The following is a 17,344-nucleotide window of genomic DNA, read 5'->3' on the forward strand; positions in this document are numbered from 1 at the left end:
TCCCACTATTCCCCTGACTTCCCTGCCTTCCATTGTCCTTTCCAATGGAACTTACTGTTATTCCTTACTGTTCCTTACTGTTATTCCAGCCACCTTGGACATGGTCATCCCTCTGCCTGGGACACTCTCCCATCTCTCTGTCTACCTGGAAGACTCCAGACACTGTCCTGGAGCCTGCTCTGGCTTTCCTAAGCTGGGTTAAATGCCCTTTCCCCATGCTTCTGAATTAGCCTGTGCTTACCTTTCTTTTTTTTTTTTTTTAATATATTTTTTAACATTTATTTATTTTTAATGTTTTATTTATTTTTGATACAGAGAGAGACAGAGCATGAGAGAGGGAGATGCAGAGAGAGAAATGAGACACAGAATCCGAAGCAGGCTCCAGGCTCTGAGCTAGCTGTCAGCACAGAGCCTGATGCAGGGCTCGAACCCACGGACGTGAGATCTGACCTGAGCCGAGGTCGGAGGCTTAACCAACTGAGCCATCCAGGCACCCCTGTGCTTACCTTTCTTAAAGCATTTTTAAACCTTAGTTAGCCACTGTACTTGACCATAATTTTTAGGAAAATATCTATCCTTTCTCACTGTGCCTGATAGACACAGTTGGTATTTATTTAATTTATTGAATGAAGGGAATGAATGAATCTTGAAAGAAGTGAAATTTGAACTTCTATTTTAAACATAGAAAATTTCCTCTGAGCTTAAGAGAGAACTCCCAGTTTGCTCTGGACCTGGCATGTCTACCCTAACAGTTTCCAGTTGTGTAGTGAGCTCTTAGGGATTATAATAAGACCATCTGTCTATCCTTTTCTATGCATGTTCAGCTTTATTTTACAGACAAGAGAAACTGAGGCTCAGAGAATATGAGTGCCGTGTCACACAGCTAGTGGCAGAATCGGGACTTGGATCCGGGTCTGACTCCAAAGCCAGTGCTCTTCAGCATTTAGCTACTCACTCATTGCTTTCAGTATTTGCTCATCGATTCATTCAGCTGCTGTTCACTGAGCAGTTACTGTATGTCTAAGCAGGCTGACAAAGGCTCTGCTCTCGGGAAGCTTCGGTCTGATGGAGGAGGGCGACGAGGTGAATGTTAGTGAAGAGGTCAAGCCGGATGGGGCTGGGCCTTGGCCGCTGTGATGTCCCTTCTTGTCTAGTCTGTGCCTTCATGCTCCAGAGCAAAGAACAGGAACAGCCCAGAGCTCCTCCCAGGGGGCCAGGCACCCTGCTGCTACTAGATCTACTGGCTTTGGGCTTTTCTCAGGTTTGGTCGCAGACGTGTGATGATCAAGAAGGGGCAGAGGGGCAGCAGCTTTTATTTCATCTACATGGGCACAGTCGCGCTGACTGAGGACGAGGACGGCAGCAGCGCTTTCCTGGACCCCCACCCGACATTGTTGCACAAGGGTGACTGTTTTGGGGTGAGCACAGGGAAATGCCTGCCTCCCTGGGGCAGGGTTGGGGGCTTGACGGGGCTCTTGCTAGAACAGCTAGGCCCAGTCCTGCCCTCTCCTCTGTGTGAGTCACATCCTGTTGTGGGGCCCAGTGCCCTTACCTGTCACCTGCTGACTGTCTGGACCAGGCGATGTCCAAGACTGGCTCCTCCCGTCTCTGATGTTTAAGGAATATGTTCTCTGTATAACCACACAGGGATGCAGCGACCCCTCAGCGAGGCGCCTCTGGCTGCTTCTCTCTGGTCTGGTCCAGCCTGTTGCCTCTTTTTCCACAGACAGCATATTAAGAGGGGATGGGCCTCCAGAGGTGGGGAGTGAGCAGGAGCACAGGGCCAGTCAAGGAGTCTGCAGTCTGGGGAGTGGAGATTTCTGGGGGCTGATGGAAGCAAGAAAGGGGTATGCAAGGCTGTGAGTAGAAAGCCAGGGGCAGCCTCTTAGCCGTCTTCGCCTGTGTCCACCCAACAGGAATTGGGCCTCCTGAATTCTTCAGTGAGGAAGTCCACTGTGGTCTGTATGGAAGAAACGGAGTTCCTGGTTGTCGACAGAAAAGATTTCTTTGATAATAAGCTGGACCAGGAATTCCAAAAGGATGCTCAGCATCGGTTTGAATTTTTTAGGTACTCCCATCATTGGCCCACATCTTCCCCCTGGGTGTCTATTAGGTGCCTGCCTTCGCCCTATGCCCAGTGGGAAACAGTGGGTGCTTTTCTTTGTGTCTGGAGTGCTCTTGAGACAGGAGACACCTCCCACCCAACTTCTCAGTCTAGCAAACTGCTACCATACTTTCAGGTCTCCACTTAAACATCCCTTCCTTGTGACGGTACTGAAAGAGCTAACATGTATGAGCACCGGCTTCGCCTGGCAGGGGGCTAAGCCCTTTGTTTCAGGGCTTTTACTTGTGACACTGTTTCTCTTGTACTCTCTGGTTTACAGCCAAGGAAACCAAGGCTTGGGATGGTGATGTACCCAGAATGTTCAATTCAGAAGTCTCTGGGTTTTGGGGCGCCTGGGTGGCTCAGTTGGTTAAGCCTCCGACTTCGGCTCAGGTCAGATCTCACGTTCGTGGGTTCAAGCCCAGCATCAGGCTCTGTGCTGACAGCTAGCTCAGAGCCTGGAGCCTGCCTCCGGTTCTGTGTCTCCTTCTCTCTCTGCCCCTCCCCCTCTCATGCTCTGTCTCTGTCTGTATAAAAAATAAATAAAAACATTAAAAAAATTTAAAAAGAAAGAAAGAAAAAAAAAAGAAGTCCCTGGGTTTTATCACACCTTGTGTTTCTTTAAAGCCCTAGCCAAACTAATTCTCTTTTTTTTTAAGAGAGGCGGGGGAGACTGTGAGAGGGGAAGGGGCAGAGAGAAGGGGAGAGAAAATTCCAAGTAGGCTTCATGCTTAGCACAGAGCCTGACATGGGGTTCAGTCTCACAACTGACAGTGAGACCATGAACTGAGCCAAAATCAAGAGTCGGGTGCTTAACCAACTGAGTCACTCAGGCACCCCCAAACTGTGTTTCTTTTTAATCTTTTTTAAAATGTTTATTATTTTTGAGAGAGAGAGACAGAGACAGAGACAGAGACAGAGACAGAGCACAGGTGGGGGAAGGGCAAAGAGAGAAGGAGATACAGAGTCCAAAGCAGGCTCCAAGCTATCTGCACAGAGCCCGATATGAGGCTCAAACTCATGAACTGTGAGCTCTTGACCTGAGCTGAATTTGGATGGTTAGCTGACTGAGCCACCCAGGTGCTCCCAAACTGTACTTCTTGATCACATAGTACCACCTTTACAGTTTATATGCCCCTCAGACAGGAAGCACTATGGCGGTGAGGGCAGATTGGCACCTTCACCTTGGTAACCCCACCCCCACCCCCGTGTGGTCATCGTGCCAGGGACATGCGGGTGCTCACTTAATCATTTGTAGTTACTTGTCTTTAGGAGAAGAATGCAAACCAAATGAAGTATCTGCACTGGCCTGAAAACACAGGCTGTAGGGCTATGCACCTCTAGAGCAGTGTGGTGGGCTGCCCTATAGGGTGGAGTGGAGTGGGAGAGCAGGAGCTGCAACGGGATGGAGTCCGCTAAGGGAGGACTTGGTCCTGCAGAGAGGAGCACTTCCTGTCTTCACACAGTAGAAGACTAGGGCTGAGTTGCAATCTCAGCTCTTGGGCTTATTAACTGTGTAACCCAAGATGGGTCACTTCCCTTCTCTGTTTAGTCTCCTGCTCTGTAAAGTGAGGATAATGATTCATCTCTCCCACATCATCGTAAGGATTGAGTGAGATGATCACGGGAAATGTGTGGCCCTGTGGGTGTTTCCCTCTGTGCTTTCCTTCCTATGTCTCCAGACCCTTCTCTTTTGGACATGGCACCGGTCCTGTTCCCCCTTGGTGCTGTGGATGGAACTCAGTGCCCTTGATGAGGCCCGAGTCATCTGAGTTCTGGCCTCATAATCTGTTGGAGCTCAGGAAATATGAGATGATTGTTAACAGCCCTGTGGGGCTGTGTATGAGAGAAGGCAAGCCCCTGACTGGTGGCGTAGGAGCTCAGGAGAAGGCAGGGGAGCACAGTGGGGTGGGCCTTCAGGTCATAGACAAAAAAAAGGAGGGGAATCCCGACGTTTCCCAGTCACCGGCCATAGGCTGGAGTATTTGAAGCTGAGAGGCTGGAGGAGGCTGGAGTGAGCTGCCCAAACCAAACGTAAGGTCAGGACTGCTGGGCTGGGGGACAGAATAGCAGGTGAGCTAAAGTGAGGAACTCTCAGAGTTGCTTGGAATGAGACTAGCCTAGTGAGCACAAGGTTAGGGGATGGAACCAGGAAGAAGCTCCTGGAGGGCAAAGTGGGAGGAAGAGAAGCAGAGCGCAGGATTGAAGACCAGCAGAGGGGAGACCGGGCCCCAGGGGGGTGCCACAGGCCAGGGGAGGGAACAGGAGGGCGAGTAAAATCCTCCACCTCGGGCATTTGCTGGAGCAAGATGTGTTGCCTTTGTGGAAATTGCTGAGAGCAGGGCACCTTCTGTGATGAGGGGCAATGAATTCTAACAGGATTTTCCCCTCAGGAAGATGGATCTGTTTCAGTCATGGTCTGATGAGAAGCTGTGGAGGCTCGTAACCCTGGGGAAGGTGGAGAAGTTCTCATACGGGCAGCTGATCTTAAAAGACTTCATAGAATCACCGTCCATCATGTTTGTCTGCAAGGTGAGAGGCCTAGGATGGGGGAGGGGTGCAAGCTAGTATATACGCCTAGTATAATGTCCTGTGGCCACACAGGCAGGGTCTGAACCCAGTTCTGCAGCATCTCCTTCTCTGAGCTTCTGTGTGCTAGCTGCAAAAGGCACACCATACAGTTCGGCCTCCCTCATTCCAAGGGCTGCTATGAACTTAGGGACACACAGCTGTTATTTTAGAAAGAGGGCCACAGGGGTACCCGCTCCTTAAGTTCATAGATGTGCTTATTTATATACAGATACATACTTAAATTATGCATTTGTCCCTTGAATCTTAATGATGCCAGGTGAGTTTTTGAAATTATAATTTTTAGTGATTTGAAGGGGACATGCTCCCCAGTGCTTATAGCAATGCTATCAACAATAGCCAAATTATGGAAATTATGCATCGAGCTCTGCGCTGACAATTCAGAGCTTGGAGCCTGCTTCAGATTCTGTGTCTCCCTCTCTCTCTCTGCCCCTTCCCTGCTTGTGCTCTGTGTATCTCTCTCTTTCAAAAATAAATAACATAAAAAAAAAGAGTTGGACACTTAAAGGACTGAGCCTCCCAGGTGCCCCTCAACAACTTTCTAATTTAATAGATGGCAACTGGTGCCTCATTGAGGATTTAATTTACATTTTTCCTGATTACTAGTAAGATCAATCATGTTTGTTTACTGTCCAAATTTTGTCTTTTGTGAATGGCTTTTGTCCTGTGCCAACCTCTCTGTTGGCTGATAATGAAAAGAAAATCCAACGTTTATTGAGTGACTGTGTCCCTGGTTGTGTGCCTCAAGGGCTTTATTTCATTTCGGCCTCACAGCAGCCCAACGGAGGTTGGTATTGTCGTTATTCCCATTGTACAGAGGTGGAAACTGAGGCGTAGGAAGGTGAAGTGGCTCCTCCAAGGTCACATAGGTGATGAGGGACAGAAGCCAGGTTCAACCCAGGTCTCTCTGACTCCAAAGCTCTTCTCAGGAGCTGGAATTTGCAAATTGAACCGACCTTTCTATCAGTTGCTGACTCTGCTCAACCCCTCGGTAGTTTTCACCATCATCATGAGAACTACCATTTTTTTTGAGGCCCTTTGTTCCTGTGCCAGGGGTTCTACTAGCATTGTTAATTTTTTTGTTGTCTATTTTGGAACAGGTAATACATGCACATGGTTCGAGATTCAAAAAGTTCAAAAGAGTAATGTTTCCCTCTCACCTCTTTCCCCCTGCCACTCGGTATTTCTCCCCAGAGACAGTCACTGTCACCACTTTCTCATGTGTCTGTCCTGCATCTATTCTTTGTATATAGAGGCAAATGTATGTGTATATTTTTTCTTTGTTTTCATAAATGACATCATATTATGCAGGCTGTTCTGCACTTTGCTGTTTCAAGAGTGTTTCTATAGATTGTTCCATATTGGTACATAAAGAACCCACTCATTCTTTTTTTACCACTTGTGCAGTGTTTCACTGCAGGCTTGTACTTGAATTTATCTAACCAGTTCCCTATTGATGGATATTTAGGTTGAATAGCTTTTGCTATTTCAAACAGTGTTTTGATGAATAACTGTGTACATAGTACCATTTCACCATAAATGTTCACTAGAGCTCTATCAGGAAGATGTTTTTAGTAATAATAATAATAATTGCTATTATTATTATTAATTTGAGAGAGTACACAAGTGGGAGAGAGGGGCAGAGAGACAGAGAGAGAGGGAGGGAGGATGTTAAGGAGGCTCCATGCTTAGTGCAGAGCCCAATACAGGGCTTGATCCCATGAGCTGAGCTGAAATCAAGAGTCAGATGCTCAACTGACTGAGCCCCTGAGGCACCCCTGAGGAAGATATTATTACTCCAAGTTAACAAATGAGGAAGTTAAAGTTAAGACACCTTAAGGGGCACCTGGGTGGCTCAGTCAGTTAAGCATCTGACTTTGGCTGAGGTCATGATTTCACGGTTCATGGCTTTGAGCCCTGCGTCAGGCTCTGTGCTGACAGCTAGCTTAGAACCTAGAACCTGTCTTTAGATCCTGTGACTCCTCTCTCTGACCCTCCCCTGCTCACACACACACTCTCTCTCTCTCTCAAAAATAAATAAAAACATTAAACAATAAAAAAAAGAAAGACACCTTAAGAAAGGTCATCAAACTTTTAGTATCTCCCATATATCTGTTGCTCATATTAAGCTAGCAGACAGTTGTTGAGTTTGGGTCAAGGTTGATTCATGCTCTGAAGGGATCTGAAGATGGAAAAGACCGTTTCTCTCTGCTTATATGTCTCTTCCATTTGGTTCTGAGGAGAGACAAAGTGGTCCGTGCCAACTACCAAGTGATTAGCGCAAACTTTTAAAGTTACAGGGACTCAGGAGGGGGAATCTCTCTAAAGGTTGGAGGCTGTGCAGAAGGTTTCTTGGAGGAGGTGAGGCAGGAGTTGAGCCTTGAAGTATTGGACAATTAGACAAAAAAGGGGACAAGATTCATTGTGTGCTGGAGCTGACTCTTACTGAGCTATGAGAGCTGATTAGGTTTTCAGGAATTTTTCAAGACAATAATACAATAGTTATTAAAAATGAAATATGTAGGAGTGCCTGGGTGACTCAGTCGGTTAAGCGTCTGACTCTTGGTTTTGGCTCAGTCATAATCTCACGGTTTATGAGACTGAGCCCTGCAGTGGGCTCTGCACTGACAGTGTGGAGCATACTTGGGATTCTCTCCCTCCCTCTCTCTGCCCTCCTCTGCTCACATGCACTCTCTCTCAAAATAAATAAATAAACTTGAAAAATAAATAAAAGCTATTCATCATAGATTCATCATGGAAGTTACACCATTGATGAACAAGCAACGTTCTGGTATGTGTAACACTAAAATTAAAGAAGGTTTCCATTTAATGAATATAATTTATACAAAGGTGAGAACTGGTTTGCCTGTAGATTGCAAACTAGTCTTAATGATATTAAATGTATCAGGGGCACCTGGATGGTTCACTTGGTGAAGCATTGAATTTCAGCTCAGGTCATGATCTCTCGATTTGTGGGTTCCAGCCGCAGCTCAGAGGCTGGAGCCTGCTTCAGATTCTGTGTCTTCCTCTCTCTCTATGCCCTTCCCCCACTTGCACTCTCTCTGTGTCTCTCAAAAATAAACATTAAAAAAAAGACTTTTAAAAAATGTATTAGGGGGGCGCCTTGGTGGCTCAGTCGGTTAAGCCTCCAGCTTTGACTCAGGTCATGATCTCATGGTTTGTGGATTTGAGCCCCGCGTCCAGCTCTGTGCTGACAGCTCAGAGCCTGGAGCCTGCTTCGGATTCTGTGTCTCCCTCTCTCTCTGACCCTCCCCTGCTCATGCTGTCTCTCTCTGTCTCTCAAAAATAAATAAAAAACATTAAAAAAAATTTTTTTAAAGTGTATTGGAAAAGAGTGGATTGGATGCAACTTTATTTGTCAAATCACAGTTGACTTGTGACTGTAGATTGGCCATGGCTAAAAGAATTCAGCCAGAGCCCACAACAGCCTTCTGTGAGAATTCATTGACTATATGGAACTTCTTTAAAATTAAAAAAAAATTTTTTTTACATTTATTTATTATTGAGAGAGAGAGAGCACGAATGGGGGAGGGGCAGAGAGAGGAGACACAGAATCTGAAGCAGGCTCCAGGCTCTGAGCTGTCAGCCCAGAGCCTGATGTGGGGCCTGAACCTGCGAACTGCCGAGGTCATGACCTGAGCCGAAGCTGGTTGCTCAACCAACTGAGCCACCCAGGTGCCCCCCAAAATTTTTTATTTTAAGCATGCTCCATGCCTAATGCGGGGCTTGAACTCACGACCCTGAGATCTAGAGTCACATGCTCTACTGAGCCGGTCAGGTGCCCCTATATATAGGAACTTTCAATAAAAGTATAGGATATTTTATTATTTCTAAATTGTGTACAACCTTTATAAGAGTAAGATTTATAGACATGCATTCATTTTCCCAGAGAGCCGATTACTGAACTCATCACGAGGGGTATGTTTGTGTTGTTAATTCTGGGTTCAGTCCCAGAGAAGGGAGTCAAGACTAGCTAAACATAAGCAGGAGGGGAGTTATTGCATGATGTTGAATGGCTAACAGATTTACTGGTGAGGGGGAGGCCTGAAGGAATAGACCTTTGACTGAACATGACCCCCACATGACTCCAAGTCAGAGTCCAGAACTGAACAGTCACAGGTGCAGCCGCTCCGGCCACGTTCAGGAAACCATGTCTGTAGCCACTGCCGCCATGAACATAGGAGATGTGCTGCAGTCTAAAACCAAGCCTTGCCCAAGCGCGTCCAGGCGGTGGAGCTGAAGTCACTTCCTTAGGTGCAAGGGGGCTTTGGAGATGTTTGGGAGTGTTTGGCTCCCAGCCTCTACACTCCAAGGGATTGGATGCACAGGATCTGACCCGGAGGATGGACGGGATGAGGAGGAGGCCCTTGCCAGCCACAGGGATAGTTTGATAAGTTTGGAGAACGCTGATGGTCACGTGGAGAGCAGGGAGAGCCTCGAAGAGAGAATGGTAGTGCCGCAGCCTGCAGGCCAGCCTGAATATTTGCGGTTCCTTCTGCTCCTTGACATCTGCTCCCTCTTTCCTAAAGTTTTGGGGTGATCACCTCCAAAGCCAAGAATGCCAGGTGTCTCCAAATTTAACCCTGAGGTCTTTCGATGCTGTGCAGCCAGGAAGGATTGGGGGCAGGAGTGGTAAAGGATATAAGGTCAAGACTTGCTTAAATCAGCGTGATGATTACATCTTGACCAGCAGGAAGTTCTTAGTCTCTTTTGGCCTCGATTTCTTCATCTGTAAAACAGGACTACTCGTCTCATAAAGTCTACAAGGATGAGAGTTAGTCTAGCCCCGATTTACTCGGTTCACATTCATCCTTGAATTCAGCGGTTCTAAGTGTTGTCACTGGATCAGCAGCATCAGTATCACCTGGGAACTTATTAAAAATGCAGATTCTCAGGCCTACCAAGAGCTGTTCAATCCAAAACTCAGTAATCTGTCTTGACAAGCCTTCCAGGTGATTCTGATGTCCACTAAACGTGGAGAACTCTGACCTGGGGAAAGAGTTTCTCCAGATTTGAGTAAGCATAAAGAACACTTAGGGGGCTTTTCCAAAAGGCAAATTTCTGCCTCACCCCAGAGATTCTCATTCTTTAACTCCAGGCATCCGCATTTGAATAAGATTCGAATGCAAGCTCTCTTGAACTTCACTCTGAGAAGAATAATACAGATGTCACAAAGTGACAGCAGATAGGGGGCATCCTGGCTAATAGGTGAGTTTGATTTGTCCTTTACCATGTTTTACTGACAGCTGATTTAATCATTATGAAGATTGTAATTAAACTTTCGGATTTCTGGCGTCTTTTGAATATTCAGAAGATCAGGCAACACCAGGCTGTATCGTGATGTGGCCCTCTCTGGTTGGAGCTGAAAAGCACCCGCCCTTTCTAAAGGGACTGCTCTTTTATCCCATTTTTATTTCCTGCCAGGCCAGCTGCAGGGGCATTCATTCCCCTGAGACTGGGAGGTCCCGACCCCCGTAGTTCACCAATATGGCCACGAGAGGGCGATAACGGTGAGGGGCCTGGGTGTCCTGAGGACTTTGGAAAGTTAGAGAAGGTGATACCCTGGTGGCATAGAAAACATAGTTAATGCCCAAAATCAATTCATTTGGAACAAATTATCATTTGGGGACACATGGTGAAATTGTTTTCTACACAGATACAGATGAGGTTAAAGACTCAAGAGAGCCTTTCTGAGAAGAAAATGTTCACCTGTGTTTCTCTGGCACCTGCAGTTCCTTGTTGATAAATGTTGACTAAATGGTCACTCAGCTTCCAAGACCAACACCTGGCATATAATAAGGACTTAATAAACGTCTTCTCCCCTTTCCTTCCTCTTCAACAGTAGTTGGTCCTGAACCTTAAGTACAATGTGTCTCTTAAAGTTCCTACTACAAAAGGGTAAGATTTTATAAAGATAAGAAATAAATAAGGAAAATGACATATCTTTCTTTCCTACCAGATTAGGAAAGATTAAAAGGATTGTGAAAACCCAACTTTCAATGTAATGCAGACATATAACAAGCTCTGTTATATACTGTTAGAGTGTAAACTAATCTAAGCATTGCTGGAAGGCAGTTTGGCAATGTCTGTCAAAATTTAAGACATACATGCCTGTAGGAAACAACCCCAAGGGGATAATCAATCATGGACATTATATTAGGGTAAACAAGGTTATGTTGCAATTCTGAGCAATCCTCAAATCTCAGTGGATTAACTAACAAAGATGCATCCCTTCCATCCCACTATTTGATCAGCAGGAGTCCTTGCTTTTTATGGTCACTCAGGGACCCAGGCCACAGGAGACTATCTTCACCTATGCTTCTGTGTTCAGTAGGACAGGGGAAGGTAGTGTTGAGAATCAAGCACAGGCTGTTAATGTTTCCACTCACATTAGCAGAGTCTCTTTGCTAAGGAAAGCAAGTAAGAGTGCCATATCTGATTCAAAGGAAGAAACAGTCTTGCCTTATGCTTGGGGGGAGAACTTGAGTTTTTGTGAACTGCCTTAATGACCACTTAGGCATTAAGATGTGTGTACAAGATTATCAGTTAAAGCTGCTGTCCCAGAAACCCAACTGCAGTGGCTTAGTGAATAGTAATTTCCTTTTGTCTTGTAGCAGAGAGTCTAGAATTAAGCAATCCAGGGCTAGAATGGGTGTTCAGGGAAATTTTCAAGACCCCAGTTCCCTTCTAGCTTCTCCCCTCATCATCCCTGGCAAATAGCTCTCATCCTAATGGTCTCTACGTGACTATCCCACCTCCAGCCATCACATCTGAGTTTAGGCAGAGGTAAGGGGGAAGGACAACCACAGGTTTCCTGGGAGTTTTATCCAGCAGGCTTCCACTTATATGTCAGTAGCTAGAATGGTGGTGAGTTTTGTAAACTGGAGATTTTACTGTCCCGAACAAGAGCAGAGTTATGTGTAATACTGACACATTAGAAAGAACTGAATATTAATCTTCAAAAATATTTCCTTGAGGTGTGACATGTGTGCAATAAAGAACTCAGATCTAAACCTACAGCTTAGTGAATTGTTACATATGTATATACTTGTGTAAGCATCACCCAAATCAAGATGGAGATCATTTCTAGTACCCCAGAAGGCTCCCTTGTGCCCTTTCCAAGGAAAAATCCGCCCCCCAACTAAAGATAACCACAAAGCCAGCAGATTACTTTTGACTATTTTTTTTAACATTTATTTATTTTTGAGAGACAGAGCATGAACAGGGGAGGGGCAGAGAGAGAGAAAGAGAGAGAGAGAGAGAGAGAGAGAGAGAGAGAGAGAGAGAGAGAGAGAGAGGAGAGAATCCAAAACAGGCTCCAGGCTCTGAGCTGTTAGCACAAAGCCTGACGCAGGGCGTGAACCCATAAACTGCAAGATCATGGTGTGAGCCAAAATTGGACACTTAACTGACTGAGCTACCCAGGTGCCCTTTTACCTATTCTTGAACTTCATATAAATGAAATCATACAGGATGTGCTCTTTGTGTCTGACTTCTTTTGCTCAACTATTTCTTTTTTTCTTTTCAACTATTTCTCATTTTAAATTGTATGTAAGTTATGGCATACATAGAATAATATGCAATTACTTAAAACAATAATATAGAAGCATATTACTTGGCATGAAATGATGTCCTTGATATATTGAGTTCTTAAAAAGGTTACAAGGATCTATTTTACATAAAAGGATTCATTTATGAAAAATATTGTAAATGTATTATTTGTTATAACATATCATTATAACATTATGTGTTATGTTTACAGAGAAAAGTTTGAAACAATATTCACCAAAATGCTACTTGTTATTTCTGAGTGTTAGGATGAAAATAGTTTTAACTTTCTTTATGCTCTTCTGTTTGGTTTGAATATTTTTAAAACTTTTAATTTTGGAATGGTTTTAAATTATAGAAAAGTTGCAAGAACAGCACAAAGAATTCCTGTATAACCTTCATGCAGATTCACCAATTGTTAACATTTTGCTACATTTGCTTCTTCCCCCTCCCTCTGTTTCCCTGCCTGAATCATTTGAGAGTTAAATATCATTTGTTACTCACTTACCCCTCTATACTTAAGTGATTATTAAAAAAAATATTTTTAATGTTTGTTTGTTTTTGAGAGAGAGTGATAGAGCAGAGCCATGAGTGGGAGAGAAGCAGAGAGAGAGGGAGACACAGAATCTGAAACAGGCTCCAAGCTCCAAGCTGTCAGCACAGAGCTGGGCTTGGGGCTCGAACTCACAAACTGTGAGATCGTGACCTGATCTGAAGTCAGATGCTCAACCGACTGAGCCACCCAGGTGCCCCTTAAGTGACTATTTTCCAAGGTCAGAAATTAACTGCAGAATAATTCTCCAAATCAGAATTTAACACTGATGAAACGTGTAATCTACAGTCCGTAGTCCATTTCACCAATTTCCCCAATCATATTCTCTATGGTGATTTTACTCCCAATGCTAACATTTATTTAGTTATTGTGCCTATTTCCTGCCTATTTAGCTATTTGAACTTGTGATGAGTCGATAACATTTTTATTTAAAAAAAGGAGAAAAAGGAACCTGAACCCTCTCGCATTAAGCTAGGTAAACTGGGGTAAGATGCAATAGAGAGAGCTAATCTCCAAAGGCGGGCCTGCCTGGAGCCTCTGGAGCTAGCCCCTTTGTTTGTGTCCCTTGATGTTCCCAGGGCAGCTGTGAAGTCCTGCGTCTGATAGACCTCGCGACCTCGCCTTTCTACTACAAGTGGATCTGGCAGCATCTGAAGCTGATAGACGACACACCTCTGACGACCCACCTCAATGGTAACTGGCCTCCGCGCACAGCAGGGGGCGCCTGGGCCCTTCTGCTTCCACTTCCCAGCCCTTAGCGTCCAAGACCTCTAGAGCTAGAAAGGCCCGGCAGGAGGTCTGGTTTGATCCCCTCTTCTCCCAGTGTGTAAACGTTGCCCGCATGGCCCTGCCAGGCGAGGCTCCTGCGCCCCCTCCAGCTCCTCCTTTTTAGGCTCTCCCTTTGTGTCAGGTGCTCCGAGGGAGAGGGCTGGAGAGGAGCCTCGAGCTTGGCAGAGCTGGGTTTGAATCTCTCTGACTAGCTGAGTGACTCTGATGAGTACTTCAAGCGTCTAGGCCTGGATTCTTCATATCTGTCATGGTGGTGTCATGGTTAGGAGCACAGGCCCAGGAGCCAAATTGCTTGTGTTTGATTGAATCCAGGGTCCTTCCCTCAGGAGTTGTGTGATACTGGGCAAGTGACTGTGTCCCTGTGGATCGGTTCCCTCAGACTTCATAAACCGTGAATCATGGTCCCTCCCTCATGGGCTTGTTATAGAATTAAGCAAATGACTATATAAAACTCTTAGAAGACTGCCTGGCTGCATTGGTATATAGTAGATGTTTGCTGTCTTTATTACACAGGTTATTAGGGAGGCTGAGTCAGATTGTGTATGGACAGGGTCTGTTGGTGCTCAGGAAATGTCATTTCTCAAGTTTTCCCCCTCTCGTTTCCACTCCCAATCCACCAGAGAAAAAGCTGCATCCCATAACATTTTTTACCCAAAATTTATTTATTGTGGCAAAATACACATAGCATAAAATTTACTACCTTAACCATTAAAAAATTTTTTTTGGGTTTGTTCATTTATTTTGAGACCAAGACAGAGCACAAGTCGGGGAGGGACAAAGAGAGAGGGAAACCCAGAATCCTTAGCAGGCTCCAGGATCTGAGCTGTCAGCACAGAACCTGAGGTGGGGCTCAAACTCACGAACTGCTAGGGGTGCCTGGGTGGCTCAGTTGGTTGATCTGACTTTGGCTCAGGTCACGATCTCGAAGTTTGTGGGTTCGAGCACCTTGTCGGGTTCTGTGCTTATAGCTACTTCAGAGCCTGGAACCTGCTTCTGATTCTGTGTGGGTCTCTCTCTCTGTCTCTCCCCTGCTCTCACTCTTTCTCTCTCTCTCAAAAAATAAATAAAACATAAAAAATAAAAAAACAAGCTCACAAACTGCGAGATCATGACCTGAGCCAAAGTCAGACGTTTAACTGACTGAGCCACCCAGGGGCCCCCTGTCTTAACCATTTCTAAACGTACAATTCAGTGGTATCAAATGTCTTCATAATATTGTACAGCCATCACCACCCATCCATTTCCTTAACTTTTTTCATTTTTCATTTTGTAAAACGGAAACTGTATGCCTGTTAAACAATAACTGATCGTTTCCTCCTCCCCCCAGCCTCTGGCAGTCACCGTTCTACTGTCTATCTTTGTGCTTGTGACTACTCTAAGTACCTCATATAAGTGGAGGCATACAGTTTTTGTCTTTTTGTGACTGGCTTATTTCACATAGCGTAATGCCCTCAAGGTTCATCTATGTTGTAGCATGTGTCAGAATTTCCTTCCTTTTTAAGCCTGAATAATATTTGATTGTACATATATATCACATTTTGTTTATCCATTCATGCATTGGTGGACACTTGAGTTACTTCCACGTTTTAGCTGTGGTGAGTAATGCTGCTATGAGCATGCGTATACACTTATCTCTTTGAGACCCTGTTTTCTTTTGAATATACACCCAGAAGTGAGATCTCTGGGTCATATGGGTAATTCCATTTTTAATCTTTTTAAGGAATCGCCATCTGTGTTTCATAGTGGCTGCACCATTTTACATTCCCACCAACAATGCTGAAGGGTTCCAATTTCTCCACATCCTCAGCAGCACTTGCTATTTTCTGTCTTTTTTAATGTTTATTTTTGAAAGAGAGCGCGCGCACAGAGGGAAAGGGCAGAGGAAGAAGGAGAGAGAATCCCAAGCAGGCTCTGTATGGTCAGCACAGAGGCCCACACAGGGCGGAACTCACAAACCCATGAAATCATGACCTGAACTGAAATCAAGAGTTGAATGCTTAATCAACCAAGACCCAGTTGCCTTTCTTTGTTTTGTTTGATTTTTTTAATGATATTGATCCTAATGGATATGAGATAGTATCTTGTAGTTTTGATTTATAGTTCCCTAATAATTATTATTATCATTTTTATGTGCTTATTGTCCATTCACATATCTTCCTTGGAGAAATATCTATGCAAGTTCTCTGCCTATTTTAAAATCTGCTTGTCGGGGCGCCTGGGTGGCTCAGTCAGTTGAGCGTCTGACTTCAGCTCAGGTCATGATCTCACAGTTAGTGGGTTCGAGCCCCGTGTCAGACTCTGTGCTGACAGCTTGGAGCTTGGAGCCTGCTTCAGATTCTGTGTCCCCCTCTCTCTCTGACCCTCCCCTGCTTGCTCTGTCTCTCTCTGTCTCTCAAAAATAAATAAAAAACATTAAAATAAAAAAAAATTTTAATCTGCTTGTCTTTTTTTTGTTAAGTTTCAGGAATTTCCTATATATTCTGGATATTAATCCCTTATCAGTTATATGGCTTGCAAATATTTTATCTCATTCTGTGGGCTGCCTTATACCTCTGCTGATATTGTTTTTTGATGCACAAAATTTTCAATTTTCATGAAGTCCAATTTGTCCATTTTTTTTCTTTTGTTGCTTATGCCTTTAGTATATATCCAAGAAATCACTGTCAAATCCAGTGTTGTGATATTTTGCCCTGTTTTCTTCTAAGAATTTTATAGTTTTAGGCCTTACATTTAGGTGTCTGATCCATTTTGAGTTAATTTTAATATATGGTGTTACTAAGGGTCTAACTTCATTCTTATGCATGTCAATATTCAATTTTCCTAGCACCATTTATTGAAAAGACTGTTCTTTCCCCCATTGAATGGTCTTGGTACCCTGTCTAAAAGCATTTGACCATATATCCGAGGGTTTATCCCTGGGCCTTTATTTCATCCTTTTCGTTTATATGTCTGGTTTTATGCCAGTACTACTGTGCGTTGATTGCTGTAGTTCTGTAGTAAGTTTTGAAATCAGGAAGTGTGAGCCCTTCTGCTTTGTTCTTTTTCAAAATTGTTTTGGCTATCTGAGGTCCCTTGAGATTTCATATGAATTTTAGGATGGATTTTTTATTTCTGCCAAAAAGTCATTGGGATTTTTAAAGAAATGTTTATTTTTGAGAGAGAGAAAAAAAAAACAAATGGGGGAGGAGCAGAGAAAGAGGGGGACAGAGGATCTGAAGTGGGCTCTGTGCTGACAGCAGAAAGCCTAATGCAGGGCTCAGATTCACAGACCATGAGATCATGACCTGAGCCAAAGTCGGATGCTTAACTGACTGAGCCACCTAGGTGCCCTGTCATTGAGTTATTGGGATTTTAATAGGGATTGCGTTGAATCTGTAGTTCACTTTGAGTGGTATCAAAATCCTAACAATACTGTCTTCCAATCCATGAACATGGGATGTGTTTCCATTTATTATACTTTGATCTTCAGAGCTCTTTCTTTGTGCATCTCTCTGCTCTCTGTGAACTCTTGCTGTCCTGTGCTCCCCAGATTCTCCGTTCTGTCTCAGCAATTCAGGAAAACTTAAGGGATCCACCTGGGTCCCCCTTCCCTACAATGTGACCCAGAAAACCTCCAACACCTCCAGGCAGTAAGTTGGGATAATAGTAGGGCTCACCCCATTTGTTTTCTGTCTTGCAGGGATGATTGTTCTTTATGCCCTGATGCCCAATATCTTGAACACCATTTTTTCATACATTTA

The 17,344-nt window shown here is 44.5% G+C and overlaps 1 protein-coding gene across 2 annotated transcripts in view; it reads left to right on the plus strand.

Annotated features, from left to right (window-relative positions):
* Nucleotides 1-17,344, plus strand: part of CNBD2 (cyclic nucleotide binding domain containing 2) — a 51,117-nt gene that overhangs the window by 15,346 nt on the left and 18,427 nt on the right. For both annotated transcript variants that reach the window (XM_029918009.1, XM_029918010.1), the window contains exons 5-8: nt 1,262-1,418; nt 1,917-2,068; nt 4,498-4,636; nt 13,394-13,508. In XM_029918009.1, coding sequence (XP_029773869.1) covers nt 1,262-1,418; nt 1,917-2,068; nt 4,498-4,636; nt 13,394-13,508 — 563 coding nt within the window. The remainder of the gene's footprint in view (nt 1-1,261; nt 1,419-1,916; nt 2,069-4,497; nt 4,637-13,393; nt 13,509-17,344) is intronic.

The sequence above is a fragment of the Suricata suricatta genome, chromosome 12 (assembly GCF_006229205.1).
Source record: "Suricata suricatta isolate VVHF042 chromosome 12, meerkat_22Aug2017_6uvM2_HiC, whole genome shotgun sequence".
NCBI classification, from domain to species: domain Eukaryota; kingdom Metazoa; phylum Chordata; class Mammalia; order Carnivora; family Herpestidae; genus Suricata; species Suricata suricatta.